Source organism: Perca flavescens, chromosome 14 (assembly GCF_004354835.1).
Source record: "Perca flavescens isolate YP-PL-M2 chromosome 14, PFLA_1.0, whole genome shotgun sequence".
NCBI classification, from domain to species: Eukaryota; Metazoa; Chordata; class Actinopteri; order Perciformes; family Percidae; genus Perca; species Perca flavescens.
In genome coordinates this window covers 24,061,845-24,082,337 of record NC_041344.1, presented here as the reverse complement: position 1 = coordinate 24,082,337, position 20,493 = coordinate 24,061,845, and the positions used below count along the sequence as shown (strand labels likewise).

At 41.1% G+C, this 20,493-nt stretch overlaps 1 protein-coding gene across 2 annotated transcripts in view; it reads left to right on the top strand.

Moving 5' to 3' along the window:
• The window catches only part of fhod3a (formin homology 2 domain containing 3a), a 67,535-nt gene that overhangs the window by 26,806 nt on the left and 20,236 nt on the right, over positions 1–20,493 (top strand). For both annotated transcript variants that reach the window (XM_028597981.1, XM_028597982.1), the window contains exons 4-13: positions 4,265–4,332; positions 5,349–5,454; positions 12,370–12,464; positions 13,457–13,568; positions 14,191–14,285; positions 14,604–14,747; positions 14,969–15,204; positions 18,959–19,018; positions 19,639–19,773; positions 20,191–20,241. In XM_028597981.1, the coding sequence (XP_028453782.1) occupies positions 4,265–4,332; positions 5,349–5,454; positions 12,370–12,464; positions 13,457–13,568; positions 14,191–14,285; positions 14,604–14,747; positions 14,969–15,204; positions 18,959–19,018; positions 19,639–19,773; positions 20,191–20,241 (1,102 nt within the window). The remainder of the gene's footprint in view (positions 1–4,264; positions 4,333–5,348; positions 5,455–12,369; positions 12,465–13,456; positions 13,569–14,190; positions 14,286–14,603; positions 14,748–14,968; positions 15,205–18,958; positions 19,019–19,638; positions 19,774–20,190; positions 20,242–20,493) is intronic.

The following is a 20,493-nucleotide window of genomic DNA, read 5'->3' as shown; positions in this document are numbered from 1 at the left end:
TGAAGGGTCACAGCACTAATCTCATTATGGCAGGAAGGGAAGGAGGGTTCTGACCACTCCTGAACGACTTAACAGACAGACTCGGCACTGAGGGAATCCCTGTTTCACCGCAGAGGACACGCCCACACACACATGCACACGCATGCTAATGCACATACAGGTTCTTCCATTGCATTTTTCTGCTATATTCTGAAACACATATGGTAGTTAATCTAGTCCTTGCGCTCTATACATTTGTTTTAACAGGGCTTTTAACCCATTATTGAGCCTTTTTGGAGGGATTTTAAACATTAGTAGAATGAGAAACAAACAGAAGAATCGGATGATGCATAATAGACACGATGACATCTTTTCATATCTGTTGGGTCCTCACTTGTGGTGTTTAGGATGTGATAAACCCTATGAGAGTGTAAACCAAGCTCCAACAGTAACTGGACTCCAGCGTCCATGTCACTCTTTTAATAAAGCTGGTATTATAAAGAGAGCCTGCTTACTGGAAGAGGCTTTAGTTATGGAGTATAGACACTTGGTGTGTCTTTTGTGCTTTGTTAAACATCATGAAAGGCATATGGAACCAATGCTTTTGTTTAAGTCATATTGGATTAAATTATAAACAGAGGTAACTACATCAGAAACAAGTGGAAATAACTCATTCTGATGGTGGATTTTCCCCCCTGCTTTAAGATAATTAAAAAAAATGTAAGACGAATATGGGACTAAATGACTCGACATATTGCAGTGCATGTGAGGTCATGGTGAAACAGTGTGGACAAGAACTGCGAGTCCTCCAAAACAAAACAGTAAAACTCCAAGCGAACCTATAAATGAAATGTGCCTTTCTGTCTTTCCTTCATCTGTCTGTCTGCACTCAGCAAACACAGGCACCGGCTTACACATAGGCTTGTGCACACACACACGCACGCACACATACACACACACACACACAAACCACAATGACACATCCCAGTGAGTGTTTCAGCTTTTCTTGTGACAATAATAAAATCTATGGCCAGGAAAAAAGGAGAATGGCCAGCAAAAGACACGTGGACAGGCACATCCTCCCTTTCAAAAAAACAAACATTCTTTTGCTTTTTTCCTCTCCTTCCTCGTCACATTCCCACATCTACTCGGACTCCTCTGTCTCTTAGACCAATGTGTGGGAATTTCTCCCATCTAGCGTTGAGATCATATATCGCAATCAACTCTCTCGCGCCACGCAGTTCAACGTACGTATTACAGCTACGGTAGCCTTCACACTTCAAAAAGCCGGTCTCTTGCTCTTTTCAATATCTTTTTTTCTTTTTCTGGGCGATGAAGAAGACTCCTGTTCCTGAAATTTGGATTTTGAATACGTGTGGTCCTCCATGTTTCCTTCTTCAAACTTGCCGGGGCCCGGGTAGCTACAATACCCATTAGCAGCATTAGCAGCACCTGAGTTTATCATGTGACTGCAAAAACGCGAAAGGCGGAGCAATATGTCCTGTATGTCCCTTATCGGCTAACATATTTCAAGACGGCGCATGAATATGGAGCGTCTACCCCAGTTCATGTGAATGCAAATGTAAAATTTCAAGCCAAAAGTAATACTTGGAATTGATGTTGGTGGTAAATATTCATGAAAAAGGACAAGTCTGTGAATGGGCAACATAGATTTTGATAATGAACAACTAAACACGTTACACGCTGGACCTTTAAGATGTGTCATCTTCCTAGTTTGTGTTTTTGCTGTTATTTTAGTCTACCTCTTGAGAAATGCAGGCACTGAGGCAGTGTTATTAGGCCAAGCTGTTTGGTCGAGAGGTTGAAGGTGAGAGTCATTTGTTTGAATTATTTCCAGCTTGAATGCACTATCACTCCAGACACGCAGTGTTAAGACAGCTGGAGCCCTTTGTGCCAATGGGGAAATGTCCCATTGATTTTTTTAGAATGAAGTTTCAGGCTTATCACTGCTGCTGACTTGCTCCTGATGGACAGCAGACATTTTGGTAAAGGTTATCCTGACAGCCCCACTCACGGCCTGATCATGAACATGAACATTACACGTGACACGTGACAGACTGAATTAACTGACGGAGTGTTCTCTACATCATCCAGTGGCCACTTGATTTCCAGGGAAACCTAGAGAAACGAGAACAAGGAAGTTGGACCAAAATGGCTATTTGAAAAGAGTTCTAGCTGAGGCACAGTTTGGATTCTGTTGTGATCATTGCGGCCGTCACCTATGTGAGTTCTACTCGGTTTAAGAAAAATAACATTAAACCAAATGAAAGGTCACGCACATTATATGAGTGCAGCTAATCATCGGTTGAGCTGATCGATTATAGAAATTGACTTCTTTGGTTCTATGTTTTTAGTATTTTAAGGGGAAAAGTGAATTGAACACTGCAAACCTGTGGTTTGTCCCCTTCAACAGGCCCTTACTGTAAACCCACCATATTTCCAATCAGCTGCACTAGTTCAGAAAAGGTTAAATATCTGCATTCTACTCAAAAGACATGGCAGAGACATATGTAGTTTGTGTATCTTTAGAAGGGGAATTCCACGTCTTTGGCTTTCTCATTTGTCTCCTCTGCCTTGATTATTGGCTTTATTTCCTCAAATCAGACCCTGGCCTGTACACAGTGGTCAGTCACCCTTTCCTTTCCTTTCCTTTCCTTTCCTTTCCTTTCCTTTCCTTTCCTTTCCTTTCCTGTCCTTTCCTTTCCTTTCCTGTCCTGTCCTGTCCTTCCACACCCTTGTCTTAGTCCAACTCTTGGATATGTTCTTTCCTCTCTTTCGCTCCTACAGTACCATATTCTTTGCTTTTTTTTTTTTTTTTGGTTACTTCTTCCCACATTGGCACTTATTGCCAGTTGCCTCTTGGCACTAGTGATTTGGATGATTTGATCATCTCTGCTGTAGACTATCACAGATGCAGATGGAGGGACAGACAGGCCTGTAATTCTTCATCTGTATGCGGAATGATAATGATTTTGACCCTGGCCTTGGGTTAGCCTTGTCTAGCTTAATGGCAGATACCACTGAGCTACAGACAGCAGGCCTTACCTCTGTATGCTTTTAACCCCCAACTGATAGACTGCAGGATTTGTCATCATCACGCAAACTCTTTGGCTTTATACACGCAGACTCACAACCCTCCTGCTGACACACAGCTGAATGCACAACAACTGTTGATATGCACAAACGGAGATTATGAACACTCAACTGAACAGACTTTGAGCTTAATGCAGAGCACTTAATTATAGTGGAATGTACAAGTACTATGTAGGTGTATAGTATGCAAATCAAAGTAATTGTGTACATACAGGGGAAGGCAAAAGTATAATAAGTAAGTATAATAAGCTTACAAATAAGTACAGCTTTAAAAATGACCATAAGAGTTGAATCAACAACTCTCTTACACATTCTTCCCAAAATGTCATAGGTTTCATAATAGTAGTATTGTTGTATTGTCTGTACACACATATGGATACATAGATATATAGACATTGACATACAGGAGGAATTTGGAACTTGTGGTTTTTAAGCAATATATTTTTTTTTAACAAAATGCTAATTTCAGATCAAATATCAACATTAAAATATAACCATAGCTATGTGAAAAGTAGTCAGATAGTGTAGTTCACACTATCACAATAACCATTTTAAGGCTCTGTTATATCATAAAAGTATGTTAATGATCTATTTGTGTCCAAGGATTGAAATAATAAGGCTAAATATCAGTGTGGTGGTATTAGAGCTCGTAGTCGTTGGTTCTGAGTGCTTTCCGTGTCGTGACCTGAATACCTCACCATTGAACCCCGGCCAGCGGCTCATTAACATTCCAATACAGCTCTAATCACCACTGAAACTTGTGTGTGTATGTGTATTAGAGAGAGAGAGAGAGAGACCACGCACATGTTGCTCTGTGAGTGAGCAAGCGGGGAAAGTGTGTATAGTTCCTGCCGCAGGTGATCGGAGCCGAGCGGTGGGATTGGGTCCATGGACTCCCTGGTGTTCCTCTGCATATCAAACTATTGTGCAACCTTTGCACAGCTGAGACTCATTTTACTTCCAAGTTTTATTGATCTAGTCATGAAACATATAAGGATTGGTGAAAGATGAAAGGTGCACAGGGTAATGAACAATTACAGATTGTGTAAAAAAAAAAAAACTTGCTTAAACAATGTTTTGATATTTTCACATTTTGTATGAGCAAAGCCTTCTCACTGTTTGTTGAATTATAGACAAATAACCACTTCTTTGCATCTCTCTCTGTCTCCAGAAAGACTGTACAACTCCAATGGACGTGACTTGAGAAGGGCACTGTTCTCTCTAAAGCAAATCTTTCAGGTAACACATATTTCACATGCAGTTACTGTCAGTTTGTTTTTGCAGAATACAGTTGGTTATTGTGGCCACCGTGTGCCTCCATGATGACAGGGATCTCCATCAACGTGGCATTTCTCTCACTGTGTGTGTATGTGTGGGTGTTTGTGTTTGTGTGAATCTTTATTTTAAGATGTGAGGAGGCCACACACACACGCACACATACACACACACACACACACACACACACACACACACACACACACACACACACACACACACACAATTAATTTAATGTAAAAGGGAATTAAAGCATGAGGTGAGGAAACATCATCATGAATAACACCAACAATACAGCAATATGAGAACTTTACTGCAGCATTTATTATCATTATTACAATTGACACACACTAAAATGGCCCTTTCCTTTTAACCAAAAGCTCTGTGCAGTTTGGTTTCTACACACAACCTTGACCAATGACATGACTTTGTTCCAAGGTCCATGCTTATTTTTCCAAAAAACAAAACAGTGAATGAGCACAAATGAGACGTCAGAACTTGCACCCGAATGCATCATCTGCGTTTCAGAGGCTCGATGGTGTTTTAAGCCCCCAACGTCGACTTCAAGGCACCTAACATTAACCCTAACCCTAACCCTAACCATTGCCTAATCCTACACACCAAACACCGTTTCAGAGCTTTTGGTCAGACAACTACCTTAAAGAACTTTCATCATCCTTTCAGCTTTGTATATGATATTGAAGATTATCTATCAAAAGTAACAAATTGCAAAACACATAGCTGTTGACATATGGAGTGAGTGTATCAGCTGTCCTGAACCAGTGGGGGACTGAAAGTTTGTTCACTGTCAACTTTAGTCCTAATCCTACACATTACTGACACCATGTGGCCACTACAGAGAATGCAACCTGAATACACTAATACAATAATGAGTTGTAAAGAGGGAGTTTGTATGGTTCTGTATGCATACAGAGAGTATTGTATGAGTTTTCTCTCCTGTGTTGTGTGTTTTACTTCAGGATGACAAAGATCTGGTCCATGAGTTTGTGATGGCTGAAGGTCTGACGTGTCTCATCAAGGTGGGAGCAGAAGCTGACCAGAACTACCAGAACTACATATTGAGAGGTATAGTGTCTCTCACTCACTGATGACCAAAATCAGATACAGTATTGCAAGTATGAATACTGACATTAATATAAAATACATTTAGAACATTGTTAAACTAAATAATGAAACAGAAAAGAAAAGGAACATACAATTCTGCTCTGGAATAATCAACAACACCTGACTGCAACAGCTGATAACCATTAGCAAAGGTTGCAAAAAACAAATGTTAACAGAATGTAGTTGTGTGTGTGTGTGTGTGTGTGTGTGTGTGTGTGTGTGAGAGAGAGAGTTACTAATGATCACAATTAATAATACAAATAATAAAAACAGAACCCATTAATAAACATTTGTGATAATATGATTAATACCTACAGATAATAATACTGATCTATTGAGATTGGTAACAGAAAAAACAAAATGAAATAATGTATTGGAGGGGAAAAACCACTTGTGGTTGGCAGTTATTGGAAGTGAAGCTCTGTCTCTGTCTTTCTTGCACACATCCTTCCTGTAATTTGCTCTCTACTTTACTGACTTTTTTAGAGTGGCATACTGCAATGTATATAAGTGTTTACCAATCCCCAAAATAGAACAAAGTGAATAATTTAAAGTCCAATGGTAATGCATAAAACGTATAACTATATATAATATAATATGAAATACCTTATAGCAATAAAAACTCGAGTGAGAGGGAAACCATATCTCAACTAATGTTCATATTAAATGAACAACATGCTTCTTTATGTGATACAAAATACAGTGGATACAATACCACTCAGGCTTAAAACAAACTATTTTTTATTTCCATATTAATTCAATTTCCTGCATGATTTTAGTCTTTTGTCCCTTTGTGGTTTATGTCAGCTGACCATTAAACAGCCAGTTAATCTGAAGGGACAATCACTTACAATTCTTTATTTATATATAGTAAAAATAACAATTAATCATCAGAGCACTGATGCTTTGAAACAATCAATCATCATATTGATTTCTTAAACACGAGATCTTAGAAATATTTTCTAATCATGGCTGGTAGTTCTTCAAGCACCTACAAACTTTTAAATCAGTGTTTCTCTACAACAGTTAAAAAAATAACAAAGCATCTCTTGTTATTATTTATGAGGAGATTAACACTCAAGAATTCAAGAACTTCGAAAAGTAAGAAGAGCACAGACACAGCACAGATACAGATCTCTGGCGTGAAGTAACACAATGATTGTAGTTTTAACGGAAAATGGATTGTGCTTGTAGGATCCGTAGGCCACTCACAGTAAGAAGCTGACTGAGAAAACATTTTCAGATCTTTACATTTTTGTATTACTTACTAAAGCTTTTATGTTAGGAACAAACTCCAAATATAAAGTGCCCGTGTTGTTGATCTTCCATCCCAACACAGCTTTGTTAATTGGTTTATACAATGGATTGAACGTCAATGTAAGTTGTACATTGTGAAGACAGTATGGTAACAGACAAAGTGACTATAAGCTTAGAATAACACTCTTTAAAGGCCCTCGAGCCACAGCTCATAAGACACTTTATGTTAGTTTACTGCAGAAAAAAGTGAACCAGCATCATGGTCATTTAATTCCTTAATCAGAATGCCGTAAGGTTGAATCGTGCTCTCCACTATCTTTTTCTCCCTTTTAATTCCTTGATCAGAATGCCGTAAGGTCGAATCGAGCACTCCACTATCTTTTTCTCCTTCCTGGTAGACGCTTCTTCATCAACAGGAATGAGCCAGTAATTAGATCGTTTGCAAATCACTCTCTTTTCCGGGTTGATTCGATTTTGCAGTATCACTTTGTAACTTTTCCCTGTCGTCTTCGATGTGAAGGTCTTGGCATACCCCTCTCTCTCAGCAACGTGTATGTCTGGTGTTGAGTAGATTCCTCTCCCATACTTGTCTCTGTCTCCTGCCTTGTAGTGACTACTGATGATTCCTTTGGCTCCATCTAAGCTTGTTCCATGGTAGGAAACAGGCCATTCTCCAGGTACAGAGTGACTCCTCCATCCTTTTGTGCCCAGCCAGGTGTTTCCGTCTGGATATTTACCTTTGACTTTTAAGGCCATGCGGTACCAGCCTTTTGGCCGCTCATACAGTTCATCACCTCTCATACACTGAGACCAATCAGAGAGATTAGTGAAGTTGTAGTCATACTTGGGGTCAAAAAATTCTTTCTCATCAATGAAAAACTCCCTCACATGAGCCTGTTGTTTTCCAAGGAAGTTGTACAGATGAAAGTCATCAACAGACAAAATATTTGCTGATGTTGTACGTCCTTTCTCGTTATAGGGTTTAACGATTTGTCCAAGAAGTGAAGACAAAACTTCAATTTTCAAATTTGAGTCCAAATACATGGTCGAAGAGGAAGAAAGCAAAGTTTCTCTCTTCCTGTCTTGTTCACGATGTGTGTGTGAGCTGAGCTCTCTCTCTCTGCACTGAAAGTTTGATTCAACACATGGTAAAACCTGATAGGAGAATTCTTTCACTTTCATTATGACTCACAGTTTGAATCTAATATAATATTAATACAAAATATATTTAGAACATTGTTAAGCTAAATAATGAAAAAGAAAAGAAACATACATACAATAGTGCTCTGTAATAATCCTCAACACCTGACTGCAACAGCTGATAACCATTAGCAAAGGTTGCAAAAAACAAACGTAACAGAATGTAGTTGTGTGTGTGTGTGTGTGTGTGTGAGAGAGTTACTAATAATCACAATTAATAATACAAATAATAATAACAGAACCAATAAATAAACATTTGTGATAATATGATTAATACCTATGGATAATAATACTGAACTATTGAGATTGGTAACAGAAAAACTAAAATGAAATAATGTATTGGAGGGGGTCCCTGTTATCAGAAGTGCAGCTCTGTCTCTGTCTTTCTTGCACACTCCCTTCCTGTTTACTGTAATTTGCTCTCTACTTTACTGACCTTTTTAGAGTGGCATACTGCAATGTATATAAGTGTTTACCATACCCCAAAATAGAACAAAGTGAATAATTTAAAGTCCAATGGTAATGCATGAAACATATAACTATATATACTATATTATGAAATACAGTATAGCAATAAAAACTCCAGTGAGAGGGAAACCATATCTCAACTAATGTTCATATTAAATGAACAACATGCTTCTTTATGTGATACAAAATACAGTGGATACAATACCACTCAGGCTTAAAACAAACTATTTTTTATTTCCATATTAATTCAATTTCCTTCATGATTTTAGTCTTTTGTCCCTTTGTGGTCTGTGTCAGCTGACCATTAAACAGCCAGTTATAAAACCTGTAAGAGTCTCTGTAGGAAATCCCCAAACACCCCGGCACCCATAAAACACTGAAGGGACAATAATTTACAATTCTTTATTTATATATAGTAAAAATAACAATTAATCATCAGAGCACTGATGCTTTGAAACAATGAACCATCATATTGATTTTCTTGAAGTTTCTTAAACACGGAATCTTAGAAATATTTTCTAATTATGGCTGGTAGTTCTTCAAGCACCTACAAACTTTTAAATCAGTGTTTCTCTACAAGAGTAATAAAGTAAAAGTTGTCGTCGTCATCGTCAACATCATCGTCAACATCATCGTCATCATCGTCATCATTGTCATTTAATTCCTTGATCAGAATGCCGTAAGGTCGAATCGAGCTCTCCACTATCTTTTTCTCCTTCCTGGTAGACGCTTCTTCATCAACAGGAATGAGCCAGTAATCAGATCGTTTGCAAATCACTCTCTTCTCAGGGTTGATTCGATTTTGCAGTATCACTTTGTAACTTTTCCCTGTCGTCTTCGATGTGAAGGTCTTGGCATACCCCTCTCTCTCAGCAACGTGTATGTCTGGTGTTGAGTAGATTCCTCTCCCATACTTGTCTCTGTCTCCTGCCTTGTAGTGACTACTGATGATTCCTTTGGCTCCATCTAAGCTTGTTCCATGGTAGGAAACAGGCCATTCTCCAGGTACAGAGTGACTCCTCCATCCTTTTGTGCCCAGCCAGGTGTTTCCGTCTGGATATTTACCTTTGACTTTTAAGGCCATGCGGTACCAGCCTTTTGGCCGCTCATACAGTTCATCACCTCTCATACACTGAGACCAATCAGAGAGATTAGTGAAGTCGTAGTCATACTTGGGGTCAAAAAATTCTTTCTCATCAATGAAAAATTCCCTCACAAGAGCCTGTCGTTTTCCAAGGAGGTTGTGTAGATGAAAGTCATCAACAGACAAAATATTTGCTGATGTCGTACGTCCTTTCTCGTTATACGGTTTAACGAGTTGTCCAAGAAGTAAAGACAAAACTTCAATTTTCAAATTTGAGTCCAAATACATGGTCGAAGAGGATACAAGTTGCTCTCTTCTTCTCTTGATCACAGCGTATGTGAGCTCTGTTCACTTGTCACAAGAACTTATATTCTGCATGTGGTAAATATAAGATGTCTTTTTCACTTTCACTTTGAGAGTTTGGATGTAATTAATCCGTCCTGTGCTTTGACATACAGCAGGGAGGGAGTGGGACACAACAGCTGCTGCTTTCCCTCTAAAAGGAAAGGGTGACATGCTGATAGTGCTTTACCCTCGTACACAGCCCGTGACACCTCTGTGGTCTGTGTCAGCCAACCGTCAGTTTTCTTTCAAACTTCGCTCTGTATCTCACTACATTCTGGTCAGTCACCTTGAGAGTCTGCTACCCCTTTTCCACCAAGGCAGAGCTGGTGCTGGTTCGGAGCCAGAGCCTAGTTTCAAATCGGTTCTTTGTTTTTTAGACCACCAAAGCACCAGCTCCGAACCAGTAAAAGTGGTTCTTAAGTAGCACCAAATCATTGCTGGGCCAGAACTAAGAACCGCTTAAGTCAGCAGCTGGGGCGGGGTTACCATGACCAACAAGACGAACAGAAACTTGTGACCGCCATTTTTGAATTAGCAGATAAATGCGATGGACGCAATTAAACAAGAACAGCAGTGTTCAGAGGAGGAAACAAGCTGCTTTCTTGCACTATAAAGGCGAGCCGCGCGAACACGTTGGGATCCGCCGAGTTTGGATGCCGATGTAGGTCCGCAAAGCCATGAACATCAATAGCAAAGCAACGTCCGCCATTGTTGATGGTGTGTTTGTGTTTGGCGCCACCGTGCTAACGTTGCTGGGAAAGACGTAAGACCTGGCTCTGTGCTGGCTCTTTAGCCTGTGGAAAAGCAAACCGGTTCTTTGGAGGCTCGTCAGTCGAACCAACTCCGAACCGGCACTAGCTCTAGCTCTGAACCAGCACCTGGTTCTTATTGGTGGAAAAGGGGTATAAGTGTGTGTCATGGAAAATGTGGTCCTTGTACCACAGAGGTTGATATGAGTATTTTGCCAGGTGTTTACATTTCCTTTTGTCTGTCTACTCTGCGGACAGATTTTTCCCCATGGTAGCGTCACAACTCTGCAAGATGCGCTCATCAAACTTAACAGGTGTGTAATTGAGATCGGAAGGAAGGGCGAGTTTGAAGATTGGTGCGGTCCGAGCATGGACGCCGGAAGTAGGGAGGTAGTAAGTAGGTTAGGGGCAGGGGTGCCCCTGGCCTGATTTAACGTCGCGGTTGGTGTGAACCCATGGTCTGCACTGCTGGTTGTACAAACTTTACCTAGTGGAATATTTGTGGCTTGACAATGTGCATCACTTCTATTAAAGACTGCAGATGGAACTGATTCATGCGGCCTTTAGATGGCTGGATGAGAGTCACCGTCACTGGGTATATAGGCGCAATCAGAATAACACCATATTTTTTACTGTGCTATTGCATGTCAACCAATTGAAGAATGTGTGATGTATGAAATAAACAAGCACATTATCTCTGAAAGATTGTTTTAGGCTTATCTGGGAGCACTTTCACCAAATAAAGCGATGGAAATATTACAGAACACAGGTGCACCACGGGCAAGGGAAGGCTAAGTGCTGTGATGAATCATTGTCCTCTCAGACAGTCTCATTAGTTGTATCAAAGCTTTGAAACAGCTGTGCCGATCACAGTGGAGCATGAAAAAATAGCTCCACATGACGGCTTCACCTGGAAATAATACTGTTCCCAGAGGCAGAAGGTGACTTTTACCAGTTTATATTTGTGGAGATATTGAATCAGTCATGGCATTCTGCTTATGGTGCCAGTATTATTTTCGAACGGAGTGATAATAAATCTCCACAATGCACTTGCTGACCCCGTTGCACCTCTCATACACTGAGACAAATCCGAGAGAATAGTGAAGTCGTAGTCATAAAAATTCTTCCTCGTTGATGAAAAGTTCCTTCATATAAGCCTGTCCTTTCACGATGATGGTGCTGAAATGAAAGTCATCAACAGTATCTGCTCTTTTCTTACATCTTTTCTTGTCACAATGATTTGTCCAAGAAGTGAAGATATAAGAGTCTAAATACATGGTTGAAGAAGATACAAGTTGCTCTCTTCTTCTCTTGATCACAGCGTATGTAAGCTCTGTTCACTTGTCACAAGAACTTATATTCTGCATGTGGTAAATATAAGATGTCTCTTTCACTTTCACTTTGAGAGTTTGGATGTAATTAATCCCTCACACTTAAAGCTTTTTTATTTAATCCACTGTTTTTAAAAGAAACACATGTCAACTACTTTACATATAAAATGGGAAATACTTTAAGAAACAATACCAGTTAGGCTGGAGTCATTTTAATGTTCTGCTCTTTGTGTTTTTGTTTGTCATAATGACCCGAAAGCATAGGGAAGGAAACTCCCTTTCCCTGTTATATATATATATATATATATAGCCACTGATGGGCCTGTGTGCTGCAAACAGTTGCCATTTGGTGTGCTTGGTTTGTTTACAGCAAGTGTTGAATCACTTCCTATATCTGTCCTGTCTCTCTAACTTTTTGTTTTGTTCTCCTCCCCTTTCTTAGCTCTGGGGCAGATCATGCTGTATGTAGACGGGATGAACGGTGTCATTGGGCACCCTGAGACAATCCAGTGGCTGTACACTCTTGTTGGCTCGAAGGTATAGCTGAGAATACTGTACATACAAAAAACAAACACACACACACACACACACTTATTTTTAGCTTTTATACCCAGAAACAAAGAAACACATCTGCTACTGATTGTATTCTGTGTCCTGAACTGAGTGTGGTGTCTTTTGTTAGCTTTGTGGTATTTTCACAATTGTTGAAGGTACATTTCTGCTTTGCACTGAGAGTACCAGTGCCTAAATGCCATCATTGTATTGTTTCTGTTTCTTTAGTAAATAATAATTAAAAAAAAATCTTTAATAGATTTATTTTCTATATGGACATATAATAGCACATTCACTAGCAAGGACCACACCATCAACCAGATGAGTTTTGAACAATTTAATAATGAAAGAGGATTGGAATGCGAGACGTAAAGTCGCTTGTAGTCATTAGTTGATTTGATGTTGACTGCGTTTGGGGAGGCTTTGGTATGGAATCTGCCGTAGCACCCGGGCACAACGGACCCCCTTAGGACCTAAAGAAGAGGAGAAAGGAGAGGAACAGAAAGAGGGTGGGAGGGAAGGGTGCAGAATGCGGGAGCGAATGAGAGGAGAGGGTTAGGTGGGTTTTTATAGGAATACTGGAAGAGGCGTGTTTGAGGTGGGGCCCTGCTCCTGAAACTCTGCTTGGTAGCGTCAATATACAACAAATGCTCTCCTATCTTTACCTATAATTAAATCCTCTACATTGAGCCATCTAAACAAAAACATACATAACATGGGCTATAATGTAGAGGAACTTGTAGACATATATTATTTATAGATATACACATACAGTACACAAATAAATAAAGAACGGTGTATATGAAATTCCTTAATGCCAATTCTGCTAAATCTGCATTATGTGAATTCCAGAAATACTGTTATAAAATAATATTAGGATGATTTAAAGTTATTTCCAACATGATGACATAATATTTCCATTGTTTGTATTCTTTCTTGTCTCTGTGTGAGTTTCTAACCTTGTATCCCCCCTCTAGTTCCGTCTGGTGGTGAAAACAACTCTAAAGCTGCTGTTGGTGTTTGTGGAGTACTCTGAGTCCAACGGCCCGCTGCTGATAGAAGCTATCACCGCTGTGGACACCAAGAGAGGTATAAACAAGTCAACATGCCGCCAGCTGCTGAGGAACTTGCCATTCATTATTCTGTTAGCCTGTGCTATTTACTGTTACTGGTTTCTGGCCCAGGTTAACATGTATGGAGGGGTGGTTGGGTAGAGAGCATAGACTGTTAATATTAATGGACAGAGCATGTGTGACGTCACCCATTGGTTTGTGGAGATCTGCTATGAGTCGTCGAGTTTGCCGTTACAGGCGCAGACATCCTGGTTGTGGATGTGACGATTGTAGACAAGAGGGAGGAGCCCTTACACTCTAACGTGTCGTTACACACTTTCACTGGCAATCACATCATAGCCTCGCCCTAAAACAACCTCTGCTTTTTTGCAGATTTAAAAATCAACGAGACCATAATTTAAAAAATTAACATCATTCTGTGTTGCAGAAGACTTAAAACTAGCGATTGAGACCATAAACTCATTATGAAAATGTTTACTGAGGTCATAAATCAAGTGAGAAGTGGGTCACTTTCTCATAGACTTCCGCATTTGCAGCACTTAGCCAAACCAGATGCTTTGTCCATTAATGTTGTATTATATTATGTTAGAGATTGACAAAGTAATTCATGTTTTTATTTGTCATGGACTGATTTCCAGGATGTAAGCCGTGGTCCAATACTATGGAGATCTTGAATGAGAAGGATGGAGTGGACACAGAGCTGCTGGTCTACGCCATGACCCTCATTAATAAGGTCTGCATGTCTCTAGTGTCTATATACTGACTGTTTATGTGCTTTATATCATTCATTTTCTCTGGATACAAGAAAATATAACTCTACTATGACCACTGGTACTTCATTCATTTAATTTTTTTTGTTTTTGAATTCTTGAGTTATGCACAAGATATCCAAGGCTTTCCCATAACATTTTTAACAGGTTTTAATAGTGGCATCTCAGGAATTTCTCCCCCAGCCAAAATAGATAACTAAATATGCTACCAACGACTTTAGCTACCAAAATGTTTAAATTGAAAATATTTTAAACCTCAGTTACATCTTTTCTTTTTGCAGACGCTTGCAGCACTGCCTGATCAGGACTCATTCTACGATATGCTGGATTGTCTGGAGGAACAGGACATAGAGACAGTGTCCCAAAGACATCTGGGCCGGAAAGGCACCGATCTGGACTTGGTTGAGCAGCTCAACATCTATGAGGTTTGAGACACAAAAAGTCATAAGATCACAAGGAAAATATTGCAAGCTGGTACTTGCCTTTTATTAAGGATCAGATTTCAGCTAGTTATTGACACACAGTTTTCACATCCAGTGAATATGACTCCATACAGTATTTATAGTACATTTGCTCTATACTAAATTGCCCTGTGTAAAGCACCTGTCACCGCTCCCACTTCACACCCAATCAACTTTTCCCTCAGATGACCCTGCGGCATGAAGATGGTGACGATGACAGCCAGCCTCCACCAACGGGACGCCGGGACCGCCGACGAGTCAGCCTTGGGGGCGGGGACAAAAAGCGTGGGCTGGAGAGAAGGCGGAGCCGCAGGGCCTCTCTTGGGCGATCCGGTCAGGCGTCCCCCTGCAGCCCCGCGTCCCCACAGAGAGATGGCTTCCAGCCTTTCAATGGACAGAGACCTGGGGACATGAGTGGCAGGTGAGAGAGGAGGAATATGAAGGAGTGTCAGAGTTAACAAGTTTCATGTTGATTAAAAAAAAAAAAGTGTCATACATGGGTTGGTTTTATTAGCAGGTATAAAGAATGATTGGTGCCAAATATTTAGTCACGCACATGTCTTAACTGAGCCTAATGGACAAGTTCTGACCGTCTTGTACCAACACTTTCTGCTCCAGAGCACTGTCAGGTTTCCTCCCATCCATGTAAATTCAAAAGGTCTCTCAAAAACCTGACCTGCTGATCTCTGTGGCCCTCTGCCCATGCTTTCCTACCGCTGCTCCTCACCTCCATGTTGTTAACAGCTCCCAGTGTGTCTCATGTCACATAAAGCACTCTCAGTGGGGTTTTTAATCTGCACTGGTGCAGACTTGTGCTCCACTAAAAGAAATTTAAAAAAAGTTCTCAGCAGCTGCACGAGCCTTCAGGGTTTGAGCTTACACGTTATTTCAGCGCTGTGTGTGTATGCACAAAAAAAGTGGAATTTTGTGCCAGCTGTACTGTAGCTGTTTACCACAGGTAAATATTTCCTCTCTATGTCCTCCTCCCTTCATCTCTTTATCCTGTCAGGGCATAACATGAACGAAGCAGATTATGTCCCATGCTTACGCTAGTATTAAAATGGCGGTTGTATGTAAGAGTGTGCATTCTAGGACACATTTGTATCTTAAAGCTCCATTGTGTAATGTTTTGAGTTGATTCTCAGCAAAAAAAAACTTTGTTGTTTCAAAAATATGTGCTCATTCATGTGTAATTACTTCCACCAACTAATCAAAGTATTCTCGTACACGCAGAATCTGCCATTCAGAATCATTCAGAATACATACGAGCGAGTCGCTCGAATGACGGCAGCCATGTTGCGCCTCCATCTTTAAAATCCATTAGCCAAAGAGGGACATAGCTCCGCCTTTTATACTCAGTGGCACCGTGACGAATGCCAGGGGGAGATTACTCAATCTGCCGGCAGATTTGAAAGCCTGTTGAAGATGGAGGATCACGCTGATACTTTACTAACGTTTACTAGCAATGAAATGGTACCAAAATAACGAAAACGTACAACTATTATTACACTGGAAGGAACACTCACGGACAAAGTCGTACTTCTTGGAATAATCCGGCAACCGTAAGAGTTAAAACGCGCTCGGAACGGGAGAGGCTAGAAAGTAATATTCAGTTGGTTGTCATATACAATTTCACCGCTAGATGGGAGAAATTCTTACACAATGTAGCTTTAAAGCGTACATACCGGTAGTTGTATGATCCACTTGCATAGTGGTTTACTGAATTAAGTGATGGGTGAAAGTTGTTTTTGTCAGAGTCTGCTTCATATTATGCATGCACACACAGAAAAAAACAGTTTATTGGCCGTCCCATTCGTCACACACACACACACACACACACACACACACACACACACACACACACACACACACACACACACACACACACACACACACACACACACACACAGGTGGCTCAAGTCTTGTGGAACGACACCTGGCAGCACACGCTAATTCGGCAACAAGGCTCATCTGGTTTCACTAGACAAAACTGTTTGGTGACACTGATCTCAAGTCAGCTCTTCAGCCACGGCTTATTCTCCTCTTAGCATTCCTTTCCCTCTTCCTTGTCATAATTTTTGGTCTATTTGTGCATGTAAAACTTCCTAACTGGAGACATAGAGTGTGTGTGTGTGTGTGTGTGTGTGTGTAATGGTAAACATTCATCCCCCTTTTTCCCCGCTTTCAGTGTTGTTTTCTCGTCCTAATCCATTTGTTTTTCTATCACTTTATCTCAGTTTTATGACTGTCCTGTCCTTGTTTGATGTCTTTGAGTGTCTTTAATGTTTGCTTGGTTTGATAGTGCATCTGTAAGCACTATTTCCACATCAATCTCATCATCTTCATCCTTTTCCTCTGTTCTATCTCTTTATTTTCTTCAGTGGTGATTTCCATGTGCATGCCTATCATATATGTATTGCATCTTCTCTCCCTCAATCCTACCCTTAAATATTCCACCATCCCCTCCCCCCCGCCTCTACAGAGAGGAGGAATGTGAGGATGGGATAGAGGATGAGGAGGAAGAGGAGACTCCAGTGACTGAGTCTGATTCAGATGAGCAGGAGAGGGCTGATACAGTGTCTAAACTGACCACCCTCAGGTATTTTAGGACATATAGTGGTAACATGGAAATAATGGCCTGTGGTCTTCTAATAGCTAAGGTGTCTATATATAAAGCCACAAAGCTATTTCATGTCTCTTTTGTCGCTGTTTTCAGTTGTAAATCTGGTTGGTTTGATCTCCTTGTGGCCTATGTACTTGGTTACGCCTCCAGTGGGGTGCATATTGTACAACTTCTCTTTCATTTGCGCCGTTTTCATCCTTTTATTACTCTCAATCCATTCCTCTGTTCCTAGCCCGGCCAGACATCTTCCACCTATAGTTCGCCGAACAACCGTCCAGTCCATCACCATCACTTCCAGAAAGGAGAATGTAAAAGAGTTGGAGCAGACGAATCGACCTGAACCACCTCCACCACCCACCCTCCACTCCCCCTCTACCCCCACCTTCTCTCCTCCCGTCTCCTCCCCTCTCAGCCCCCCAGCCCCACCCTCCCTTCTGGCCACGCTGCTGTCAAGGAAGAGGTCCATCGTCACTGTCCCGGCGACCAAGGAGGTCAGCCCGCCATCACGCGGCAGCTCCCGTCTCTCCCCCGAGCACCTGCCCTACATGCCCCACTCACCCTTCCACCTCTTCTCCTACGACCTCGATGAGGAGCCGTCGCCCCCGGCTCCGCCCAAACCCAGTGAGGAGTCCCCCAAAACGACACCTCCCAGGTCAGACGGACAAACACAACTCAATCTCCCATGAGTTCAAGAAGCACAGAAAGCTTTCCTTGCCGCTCTTCAACGTTCCACTTTTCTTTTTTCAATTTCCACTTCCGTTTCGGGCTTTTATCCTCACACCATCCTGGCACCACTTTTTGTTATTCATCACCTCCCCCTTTTCACCAGTTCTTTTCACTTCTTTGACTGCACGGCTTTTCACCTTCAGCCTGTCAACTCTTATTATCACCTATTTGTTCTTTCACATCTCTTGTTCTTAAATCTGTCAATGCGTGGATAGTCTGCACTTGTCTGCACTATGTTTCCCAGAGCCACAGCTTTTCCCTTCTTTTCAAGAACAGCAGCTTCTTAGTATGACTACTTTAGTGGAACGTTGCATTTTCTCAGCTCTACTTTCTCCATTCACTGTATTGCTGTGTAAGATTTCTTTCTTGTTGGATAGAACTGTATTCCATATGAAGTATACCATACCTATATATTGCCTGTTATGGTAGATAGTGCATATTTACTATATTTTACCTCTGTTATTTTGTGTGTTATACCAAAAACGTACATAACAATAGCTTAAAAAAGAAAATTGTTGCCTGCTAACACTTGCTAAATGACTCATCAAGGTAAATATATTGATAATAAGTGTCTTTTCAGATGAGGTAAGTGAGGAGAGACACCTGGCCTGGATTTTCCAGAAACATAAGGGAATAAACACCACAGCCGTGATGAATTAGGGTCACTCTGGTGTTGCTCCAATAGCATACTCACATGTTATGTAACAAGGTGTCACATTCGTACCTCGCCACCAGCTTTGGCACTGGTTGATATGGTGTCGTGTAACTGGGTGACTGGAGAGGTCACTGACTGTCACCCATTTTCTCACCCTTTTCTCTCACCCAGGAATGGAGGTCTCCTGTCCAACTCCTCTCACAGCACCCCGAGTACGCCCACCAGCTCCAGGTGAGATGACTGCACCAATGTGCCTGCACACGCACACGAAAACATTCTTACAATACACACTTGTGTACTGTCAACATGTTCACATATAAGTACATATTCATGTGTTTAAAAAGCCGACACTGTAACAAGTGTGGACTGTGTGCAGCCATGTGGTGCATTAATGGTGACGACGTGATCTCAGCTCTCTGGTTCCCCAGTTAGGAAGCTGCTCCTGTTACCTCCATGGAGAATAGTTTATGGCGTGTTGCTTACATGCATACTTACACATATAGAAGTTTTGTTTATGCAAGGAGAATGTGTTATGGGTTATGTTCACAAACATATTTAGCTGTTTACCGTCATCTTGCATCACAATGGTGCAACAGATTAAAATAGTTCAGGAAAAACTAGCAGATGATGCATTTATTAAGGAACATCATCAAAATCCTTTGTACACGGTTAATATCACACTGTGCTGATGTAGAGCGATTTACAAACCCCAAATGTTGTTGAGAATCACAGCACTGTGCAGTGGTGTAATCAAACTTCTCTCTCTCTCTCTCTCTCTCTCTCTCTCTCTCTCTCTCTCTCTCTCTCTCTCTCTCTCTCTCTCTCCCTCCCTCTCTCTCTCCCTCCTTCAGGCCTGCTTTGGGAGGTCTTCTGTCCTCCTCTTACCGACAACACCAGGAATCTCTGGCGGCCGAGCGAGAGCGCCGCCGTGTGGAGAGAGAGGAGAGACTGCAGAGGATAGAGAGAGAGGAGAGGAACAAGCACAGGTGAGGCATTGCTGGCTTTTAAAGAGCCCAGCCCTACAGTATGTATTTTGAGATTAGAAAATAGATTACATAAAAATAAATTCCCGGAAGTCACTGTATTCCGCCAAGAAACAGTTTTACACTTTGATATTTGTACAAATTAAAAAAAACGATGTAAATTGCTAGTGCAAAAATATATAAATGAAAATATCTGAATTTGATGTATTTAGAAAACGATTAAGTGTACGGTGAGGATGATTTTACCGTACAAAAAGATAAGAAGAAAATATGGAATTATGGGTTGCACCAATACCTTTACTGTTTGCACGCATGATGTGCAAATATTTCATATTCACACTGGCAGGTCTACAGAGGCCCACACTGGTGTAGGGTAGGATTATTTGTTTTTAAAATGTTCTGTCTGTGTGTCTCTCACAGCCGCGACTATGTGGATAAAATGGAAGAGGCCAGGCTTGCGCGGGAGGAGAGGTAAGGGTGTGCACTAAATCAAAACAACACACGCACAGAACAGCTGAACCCGCAGGGAATATGTTTCAGCCTGTGGTTTGGGAAGCTCGGTAATTGTTTACAGGTTAAAAAGGTTGGAGAGTGGGGGACAGACCTGTTCTCTTTGGTCTGTCTGCCTGTTTTCTCTTTTCTTAAGGAACCGTGTTTTAACTGCCGCGCTCTGCCAACGGCTTCATTGTTTTGGCTGCATTGCTGTGAGAAAAACTGATTCCA